The sequence below is a fragment of the Sphaerodactylus townsendi genome, linkage group LG02, assembly GCF_021028975.2.
Source record: "Sphaerodactylus townsendi isolate TG3544 linkage group LG02, MPM_Stown_v2.3, whole genome shotgun sequence".
NCBI lineage: Eukaryota > Metazoa > Chordata > Lepidosauria > Squamata > Sphaerodactylidae > Sphaerodactylus > Sphaerodactylus townsendi.
In genome coordinates this window covers 120,972,065-120,982,479 of record NC_059426.1, presented here as the reverse complement: position 1 = coordinate 120,982,479, position 10,415 = coordinate 120,972,065, and the positions used below count along the sequence as shown (strand labels likewise).

The 10,415-nt window shown below is 39.0% G+C and overlaps 1 protein-coding gene across 3 annotated transcripts in view; it reads right to left on the bottom strand.

Annotated features, from left to right (window-relative positions):
* Window positions 1–712: 712 nt before the first annotated feature.
* The window catches only part of PCNX1 (pecanex 1), a 113,926-nt gene continuing 104,223 nt past the window's right edge, over window positions 713–10,415 (bottom strand). For all 3 annotated transcript variants that reach the window (XM_048484054.1, XM_048484055.1, XM_048484056.1), the window contains one exon: window positions 713–4,775. In XM_048484054.1, the coding sequence (XP_048340011.1) occupies window positions 4,635–4,775 (141 nt within the window). In that variant the 3' untranslated portion in view covers window positions 713–4,634. The remainder of the gene's footprint in view (window positions 4,776–10,415) is intronic.

Genomic DNA, 10,415 nt, shown 5'->3' with positions numbered 1-10,415 from the left:
ATTCCCATCACCATATGCAGTAGACCTGAAGAATGCTACATTGTGGTTGATTTCAGAGGATTCTTCTGATCCTCACAAATGGCTTCTTATAGAACACAAGGATCTACAGGAAAGAGGGATTGAGAAAGACAATGTATGCAAGTAGAGCACCCCAGGAAATATTTTTAATTCAAGCTTTAGAAATGGGACTGAAAGCTCATGTCAGAACTTCTGTATTTTGAAGATCAAGCACACAGTTGTTGATAAACAAGATTATAAAGAGCACTTGATCTGGCTCTCAGATCTGAAAGAGTTGTCTTTTATGGAAGTGAGAACACTTGCTTGGACTAGAGATCATTGACTGCTGTAGCCAAAGGTTAAAGGGCCTCCATGCTTGCCCTCGACAAATGTGGTAGTTGAGCAGTAGGATGGTCCAGCCTCAGAGACTGATGGATCTTTTTTTACCTTCCAGTCAACTCTGAGAGTCTGCATACAGACTCTGTACAGGCCCTTTTATCACCATGGAATGATGGCTTGCAGGACACCATCAACAGGACTGCCCCTTAGCGCCTTCTCTCCTTGCTCAAGAAGAGTTCTGGCTTATTGGTTTATCAAGGAACCTGGGATCTATGACAAAAAATTCTTCTTCAGTGTTCAATGTGTGTATGTTTATTTGCTAAAAAAGCTTTAGATTTGAAAAAGTGCAGTGAGAATAAAGTAAGGGACAACAGGAGAAAAAAGATTTATTTTATTTTTCAGCTTTTCTCCACTGTCAATACTGTCTTTTTAATGCAATATGTTGCAAACCTCTCCATTTCCCAAATTTTAAACAGATACAATATTTACAAGGCAGTTTTGAAACAACACACACGCAGACACATACACTCACTGACACACGCCAAGTATACATACCCCTATCCCTGGCAAGATCTTCATATGCTGGTAGATGCAAAGTACATTTCCCATGTCGCATTTCAAACTCAGTTCATACTTCCCTATTCACTATTGTAATTCCCCTCTTAAATATGAGCAGTCCATTGTCAGCCTTTGTTTCATAAGAACTCTAAGAGGTTTAACTTTTCAAACTGTGATTTTCGTGTGTAGACATCATAAACCAAGTGATTTTACTGGGTTGGGAGAATACACAGTAGAAACATCCAAATGGCATGTTCATAAATGTTGCCTGTGAATGATACAATATGCCTCTGAAGCATTTTGGAGCAGCCATCTTTTAAAAAAGCCTTTTAAAAATCTGGTGAAAAAAAGAAATCAAGAGCGGAAGCACCCACCAAGGTGTTATGTACCCACCATTTTAGTAAGGCACATATTAAATACTGCTATAATTTCTTACACTGTCTAGCATTATAGGGCAAAAAGGGCACCAGATTATCAAACGTGAAGTAAGGCCAGACAAATAGAAACCTATATAATAGGCAAATAAAAATCCTTAGTAAAATTGGGTATATAATACCATGGCGGTTAAATCCTAAGACTCAATATAAAGTATTTCTACAAAGGCTCTCCCACTTATTCTATTTCATATGACAGATGTGTTATCCTTTTTTAAAAAAGGCTTTGAGTGAAGGGTAGGCATGACTGGGAGGTCAAATCTCTGAACAAAGTACGTCAAAGCTAGCTTTGTGACATTTTTTCACCAGGGGCCTCTGCTATACCATTCCTGTGACACATCAACTTAACACAATCTTCCTAATACCAATATGACAATTTGAGGTAAAGCCATGATAGAGTGTAGTTCAGAAACTTGTAAGGAACTTGTTAAAAAATAAAAATCCCTCTGCTGTTGCACCAAGGGCTCATCTTCATTGCATGGTTTAGTGTAGAATTCACTACTGAAGTATTTGGTTTTAGGAGAATTGTGTAGAATTGAAGAAAAATCTAAAATTAGGTTAAGGACAGTGTCTGCATTAGTTTCCCAGAACATTAACTAATAAGATACGCAGGTTTCTGTGCCATCCCTTAGTTGGGTAGTTAGATTATTTAGTAGAACTCTATCAATGCCGACTTTTGGATACATATTCCCAGATCAGAAAGAAGTTAATCTTATACAGTACCAGCTACATACAGTATTGCCAATGTACTGAATGGCAAACTTTCCTAAAAGGACTTCATAGTCAATATAAAGAAATGTTTTAAGAATTCAATACAGTGCCTATCAATCTTGCTGGGGATGTTGATAATAAACCTGCCCAATAAAATCATATGGATTATACTTCAACACAATAAGTGTTCTGATCTTTTGGATTTACAAGCATACCGAATACAAAGAGAAACATAAATAGGAATAAAATTTCTATATGTAGTAATTTGAAATTCATGTATTAAGAACCAATACTCCCAGAGTTCTGTTCTCAAATTAATAGGATTCCGGCAGAAGAAACTTGATGGTAAAAGTAGAGTTGTGTATCTTCTTGTATTGCTCAACTAGATATTTATACACAATATTAATGAAACTGAAAACCAAGCACACATAATTTGTTCAAGAAAACTGAACCTAGCAAATTATAAATCGATTCATTATGAATACACCAGAAGGTTTATCATATCTCCCTCTCAATTCTACATTCTAGGCTCTATTTGTAAGTAGCATCTAATATGCCAAGTTTTTGGAGTGTTCGTTGCCAGTTAGATGTTAAACATTGGAAGTACAGAAAGCTAACTCAGGATGGGAGCAATTAACAAATAAATATGCCACTCTTGTTTAAAAAGGGAGCCAAGAATTACTTGTAATATAGAAGCTGACTACATTCATGCCTGTAATTTGGTAGAAATGCCCATATGATCAGGTGCTGAACTGCAGGCTGTTCAGGTCCAATTTTAGGTCCACAGGTAGCAGCCTGGCCAGAACTGATAAAATACATATATGTAAAATGAAATATATGATTGCATGTGCATGGGAATGATAGTATATGCAGCAGTGAAACCCACCATGCTAGGAAGTGTAAACTTTTTGCATAGTGAGTTACTTTACCAAGACTATAGATTCAACATGTTCCACACTGATGCGTGGCATGAGATGATTTGTGTTAAGATGTTACTTCTCAGATCATGAGAACTTCAACTGTTTGGTTAGGTATAAAATGATTTTGCTTTCAGTGCAGAAGTCACTGCAACTCCTCCCTTGCAAAAACGCATCAATTGTTTTAACAAGTAAAGAGAAGATGGCTGCCTCCAGAAATTACACTTGTGGATTGTGCACAACTTCCTACTAGCCCCACAGAGTTCCAGATCATACACAGGAAACAATCACTACATGAACAATTTTCATGAATGTTGTTGAATGAGTTACAGAAGCAGCAAGGTAAGATTCTGCAGCTTCCTCTCCTCAGTCCAATGAAGTTTGAGTAACTTGTTTCCCTGAAAATGCACTCTAAAAAAGAAAACCCAACACAGTAAAACCTAAGATATGTAACATAATTCAATTTCACAGTTAAAAATACAGTTATTATAGAATATATATATATATATTATAATTATAATAATAACTGAAAATAAAATTCAAGTCACAGAAAAGGATAAAGATTAAAGGGAGCTAAAAGGCGAAATGGTACAAACAATGAGATAGTCGGGCTGTGCCTCCCGCATCTTTCCTTTTCTTAAAAAAAAAAAGTCAAGTTGTTTCACCTGATTGAAAATAGGAAGAAGTCTCATACCACACAGAGTATCACTTTCTCATTGCACACACACTGGGCTTCATCCAGCTTCCCTCAAATAAACCAGATTTCTTCCAAAGGACACAAACAGCATATTTTAGCTGGTTCTAAATAGGAAATCAGCCAATACCATTTGGAGAAAGCCGATTCACATTTGACTGTTTTTTTTTTAAGTGAAATTTCTGCACACTTCTGCCACTTGATTGATTTCACCTTGAGAGGCACTCTCTGTCGTTTTACTTTAGTGGTAACTGGTATTCTGAAAAGGACAATGTAAATGCACTGTTGTGCAATCCATTATATTATATCAAAACAAGCCAATGGCACAGTCCAATAATGAGAATATGACATGATGGGAGGGGGTAAATCCCAAAGGCAATTTAAATAATGGTAGTTTATTCTTTTTATATATTTATATATGTATATATATATAAATATAAATGCTCTGAGCAAACTCAGATTTTGTTTAGTGCATTGCCATAAAAAATTAGTGCAGTTTTCTCATTGACATTTGATTCGCAAGGAATGAAAATCTTTAAATCTGATTGTTTCTGCCATGTATAATCCCTCCATTCTTTTTTTTTACATTAATTCAATTTGTACACTATTCAGTTGTTTGAAAAATATGAATGGAATACATATTTTTCTGATAAAACATGGCAATTTTTGGCAAAACATTTAGAAAAATGAGATGTTTTAAAACAGGAAAATGTTGGGTTTTTTTAAAGCATTGCAATGCATAAAATAAAGTATGAAACAAGCATGTTTATCCTTCATGCAAAACATGTTTCTCAGCAGCTATTTTGAAAAATACCAAGAGACTCTCTTACTTATTCTGAACCAGATATTGAAACACATCCACTTGGTTTAAGCCCGCCTGTCACTTGAACAATATTTAAAGTTTTAGCAAAATCTTCATGAATGCCCCGAAATATTTCTTAAACATTTTTAAAGGGGTGATTGGAAGTTAACTGTCAAAGCAGTTCACACTTCAGCTCCAAGTTCTAGGACTCCGGTTTCGATCACAGCAACATATTTGTCTTCAATTTGGACCAGCAGGATGGTTTTGTCTATGTGGGATCTACTTCCTGGATCTCTGCTGCAAGGCACCCAGCGGTGAATCACCTGAAGGTAGATCAAAAGAAAGAAGACTGCTGTTTCAGATAGGCAAGTGAAAACTTTGATCATTGTTCTACAACAAGACAATGGCCTGGATCAATTTCACATGCATAGTGAAACTGTAAGGACATATTTTCTGACCTGCTCTTCTGGTATATCTGTTGCACCATGGGTACAATTATTTAAATAGTGTACACTAAGATCCCCTAATCATAGTAGAAAAAATTCTCTAGAAAGGCATTAAAACCTGAAAATATTTACACAGGGATAGAGCACATAAAAGAGCTGCTTTTCTAAAAGGCGCAATTTCACGTGGTTGTTTTTTTTTAAAAAAGCTGGGGTTTCTAGCACTTATAGCTGTGAAGTGCATTTTAAAGGCATATGAAGAATGCTTGCAGAAATTTCAGAAATTGAGGTATTGTGGAAAGGGTGAAGCTACAATGCCTCATAAGAGCTTCTTGCTAATTAGCTCCTGAGTTACAAAAACAGAATTAGAATACTTTTCCTCATAATTTTATATATTAAGCATTTCTTAGTTTACAGGTTACAGAACTAAGCATTTAATACTAACAGGGTGGATAAAATAAATGTTTTAAAATCAGATTTTTTGACATTTTAATTGAATTTTTAAAAAATGAAATGATTTTTTGAGGAAAAATCTATCTAAATGTAGTTTTCTATTTAGGGTACGTTATAGTCCAGAAGTTATTCATTATGAAATAAGGATTAGTTTTTAATTGTGTAGCACTAGGCTGTATATTCATGCAATGTTTAAATTTTTTGGTAAATGAATTCCATTAATACATTCACGATGCCATGCTTTTCCAGAGGTTTCTGTGAGATTGTTTTGGGCAAATTGCGGTCTATAACAATGGTTCCAACTGTTTTTCACTCCCCTCGGCAACCATTTCTCTAAAATTGTACCCCATATTAGCAAACCCATTACATAATTTTGTCACATACCCCTAAATGATCTGGTGTGTACCCTGTGAGCCCCCCAGGTTGGGAACCACTGATCTAGAAGTTATTATCACAAATGTTTGGTTTTGCATTTTTCAAACTGTGCATTGGTGACAGCAGAGATAACATGCAGTTTCTTCACAGCAAAAATGTTATAAAATAACATACATAACAGAGTTGGGAAAAAGACCGTAGCCCCATTGTTTGTTTGCAAACTTGTGTACACAGTGACTGGACACAGTGTGTAACAGACTTCCCTCTGTGATGCACCTCTGAAGATGCCAGCCAGGTGATATGTTAGGAACAAGATCTACCAGAGCACGGCCACACAGCCCGGAAAACCCACACCAACAAGCAAATATTACTTTTGGGGGGCAGTACTGAGTGGCAATGAATACTAATTACTAAATACTAAATAAGCTAAAATGGAATCAATAATAAAATAGCATTGACTTTTTTTGTTTAGGGGAATTCATCATCAACCTAGAGGATTCTGGGAATGAGCCACCTTTGAGATTACCATCCTGCTGTTTTACAGTTTCAGAGTTATCTGTCCAGGATAGTGCTTCAGTTACATCACATATCCACAGGATATCATCTATAAGATAGGGAAAAAAAACCAACCATCCAGGAACCAGAATAGATAAGTTTGTGAAAATAACTCCCCGCAAATTAGAAAACAATGTTTATTGATGAAAAAATTGCCCAGTTCGTTTATGCAGCAAACCTGCACTTCATTAATGTTTCAGTCACTGAGACCTGGATACAGTACATCCAGCACAGTAGCTGTTGCAGGGAAACTACTGGATTAAGTGTATGACAGAGAAATGGAGCAATGTGCAACAGATCTAGAGGGTAAAATTGTTCACCTATATCTTGATGGGTAGAGTAATGTCCATAATGATCCTGTTGTATGCCCCCTGTAGAACCAGGGGGCATACATTGAAAATGTTGAGGGGAAGAATTAGGACTAATAAAAGGAAACACTTCTTCACGCAACGTGTGATTGGTGTTTGGAATATGCTGCCACAGGAGGTGGTGGTGGCCACTAACCTGGATAGCTTTAAAAGGGGCTTGGACAGATTTATGGAGGAGAAGTTGATCTATGGCTACCAATCTTGATCCTCCTTGATCTCAGATTGCAAAGGCCTTAGCAGACCAGGTGCTCAGGAGCAGCAGCAGCAGAAGGCCATTGCTTTCACTCCTGCATGTGAGCTCCCAAAGGCACCTGGTGGGCCACTGCGAGTAGCAGAGTGCTGGACTAGATGGACTCTGGTCTGATCCAGCTGGCTTGTTCTTATGTTCTTATATAACAAAAGAAGAAGTGAATGTAGTTCTTGCAGAAGAAAACTGATATGTTAGGAAATGCACGTACAGCAGAACATTCACAAGAAGTAGCAGCAAAAGATATAATAAAATGTGAACAAAAATTCAAATGTCTTGTACATTTTAGTCATGGATTAAATGCTGTAGCCGTTTAGTCACAGACAATGGTGTAAATGTATCCAAGCCAAGAAGAAATTTAGAAGAGCATGAAGAGAACACAAAGCTAATAACACGTGGTTACAATATTCATTTGCTGCACCTCCTAGCCAAAGACTTCAGTGTCCCAGAACTAAAGATGAATGTTGCTGAAACTGCTAAATACTTCCGTAACCATCATTTTTGCAGCAGCAGCTCTGAAAGGAATGGGTGGAATCAAGCTAACACTCCCACAAGGTATCAGATGGAGTTCTGTAGTGGACTGTTTTGAGCAGTATATCTAGAATAAACCTTGATTATTTGCCATGAAGGTTCCTTCTGCTCTGAGGAGGGGAGGACATCTTCAAATGTGGGTTATTCCCATTGATTGCACAAGCAGGCAGGACTAAGCTTCTGCTTTTTATCATCCTGTTGGGCTGTTGCTAGTTAGCTTAAAACTCTCCGGGCTATAGAGGTTAACTAGAACATAACTCTTGTAACTTAGAATTCAGTTATGTATTAAAAACTCTATAGATTTCTTAGTTCATGGACAAAGTTTAGGATAGTATAGCAGGGGAGAAATTGTCTGTGATTTTGCAAGTGTGTAGCTTTTGCTTTTCTCCTGCTGTTTTCTCTGATGCAGCATTTGTCTTTTGGTACTTGTTGCTGTGTATTTGTTGGTCTTTTCACTGTATGCATAAGCCCAAGTGGGCAAGATGTTCTCCCTTTCTCAGAGGAGAAGGAACCTTCATGGTAAGTAATCAAGGTTCGTTCTCGCTCTGAGGCGAAGGGCATCTTCAAACATGGGATGTTCAAAAGCGATGTCTTTCTGCGTGTGATGGGAGTTCTTACTCATCTACAATGTTCTGCAACACCCTTCTTCCGAATGCTTTTCTGCTGAAGAGGTGGGATTCTTCTCGAAGCACAAACATGGAGATTAAAGACCATCTGGCAACACGGCAGATTTTTTCTACTGATGCTTGTCTGACTAGGGTGGCGTTGGTGGCTGCACTTCTTACTGAATGCACCATTATGCCTGTTGAAACTTGTAGACTGCTGTACTGGTATGCTTGAATTATGCCTTGTTTCATCACATAGTTAATGTCTGCCCTGGAGATCTTTTTGCCCTCATTAGGTGCAGTGATGGAGATGAACAGGGAGCCTGATGTCCTTGCTGAGGATGTGCATTTAATGAATATTCATCAGACCCCGTGTAGATCTAGGGCAGTGGTGGTGAACCTATGGCACTCCAGATGTTCATGGACTACAATTCCCATCAGCCCCTGCCAGAATGGCCAATTGTGATCTGCACTAGATCTTTCCCATGGCCAATTGTGATCTGCACTAGACCTTTCAGAAAGGCCAGGAGGTGAGGCTGTTTTGACATGGATTTCCAGCTATCTTTGGTAAAACTGTGGCAATTGCTTCCACCTTTCTGAATAAGGCGGAAAACTGGAGATTTTACCTGATTCCTTCCTGGAGAAACCCTAAAATCTGGTAGAGCCCGGGGTTGGGTGGGTTCATATTTTTATGGTTACACCACCTAGTATAGGCCTTCCAAGAAGTGTTATATATGCGTTTAGATGGTGTCCTGAAGGCTGTAATGGTGTCTATGACCACCTTGTCACAGCCTAGTCCTATGAGACTTTGTTTCTCAAGTGCCATGTGGTCAGATGGAACCATTTTGGCCGTGTGTAAGTGGCTGGGCCTGGTGGAGAAGGTTGGGGACTGGTGGTAGTCTCCGTGGTTCCTGAGTGAATACTTCTACTAATATAGGAAACCATGGTCTCTGTGGCTACTCAGGAGCTGTAAAGATGATCTCTGCCTTTTTCTTCCTGACCAGTGCCAAACTGGCTGCTTTGGGGGGGCTCTTGCCACCACAGCTTTTTCTGCACCTTTTTTAGACTGCGCTCCTTCCCGCTTTCGTTTTTGCGGTTTGTCTTGCCACATTTCCTTGAGCTGCTCCTGGTCTCTTCGTAGCTTGCAAGAAGTACTTCGGTTGCTGCACCTGCAGCAGACCCGGGTCTGTGTCCTCCTCTAAGAGGAATCCCTCTTTGGAGTTTTCAGCCCTCCCGCATTCCTGTACCATGTTGCCCAGCTCTGTGGGAGAAATGGTGGTGGCAAGGAAGAAGAAGAAGAAGAAGAAGAAGAAGAAGAAGAAGAGGAGGAGGAAGAAGAGGAAGAGTTTGGATTTATATGCCCCCTTTCTCTCCTATAGGAGACTCAAAGGGGCTTACAATCTCCTTGCCCTTCCCCCCTCACAACAAACACCCTGTGAGGTGGCTGGGGCTGAGAGAGCTCCAAAAAGCTGTGACTAGCCCAAGGTGACCCAGCTGGCGTGTGTGGGAGTGTACAGGCTAATCTGAATTCCCCAGATAAGCCTCCACAACTCAAGCAGCAGAGCTGGGAATCAAGCCCGGTTCCTCCAGATCAGAGTGCACCTGCTCTTAGCCACTGCTCTTAGCCACTACACCACTGCTGCTCCCAGGAGGATATTTCAGGAATGAAAAAGTAATAAGAGAAGGATTGATAAGAGAAGGATTGGTCTTTTAAATACAAGTAAGTAAATAGGAGAAGGGGAAAAGCAGAAAGTGAAAGAGTAAGATTAGCTAGAGGCTACAGAGAGTCCTTACTGAGCCACTCTCCCTATGAGAAGCAGGAAATTAAACTGGCAAGTAACAGTCCAACAGGGAATAAAAAGGGAATAAAGCCCAACAGGGAATAAAAAACAGAAGTTTAGTTCTGCCTCCCTGAGTGGCCAATCGGTATAACTCACATTTGAAGATGCCCTCCCCCTCAGAGTGAGAACTAGCCTAGTCTGATGACAGTTTGTGAGCAAAATGGAGAGAAAATAGATGGCACTGTTACAACCAAACTCCTCAACACTGAGCTTAAGAGAAATGTTGAAGGTATGCTGATAATCCTGAAACCCATTTCTGAAGCTTTAAACAACATTCAGAAAAACAGCTGTTTCATTGCTGATGCTGTTGAAATTTCGAAGGTACTGAGTGAGCACATTAAAACAGAACTGCACAATGACAGAATTAAATTACAAGCAATACAAAAACTTGTCTCCAGTTCCTTTTTTTGAATTTTTTTTCTATATTCAATACTAGGGTCAAATCTTAAGTGCTGAAGAAGATGAGTGATGTGATCTCCCTAATCAAGGTGTTACACCAGAACACAGTTTGCCAAGTCAAATGCAATCAGGAGGGATCGCTTACA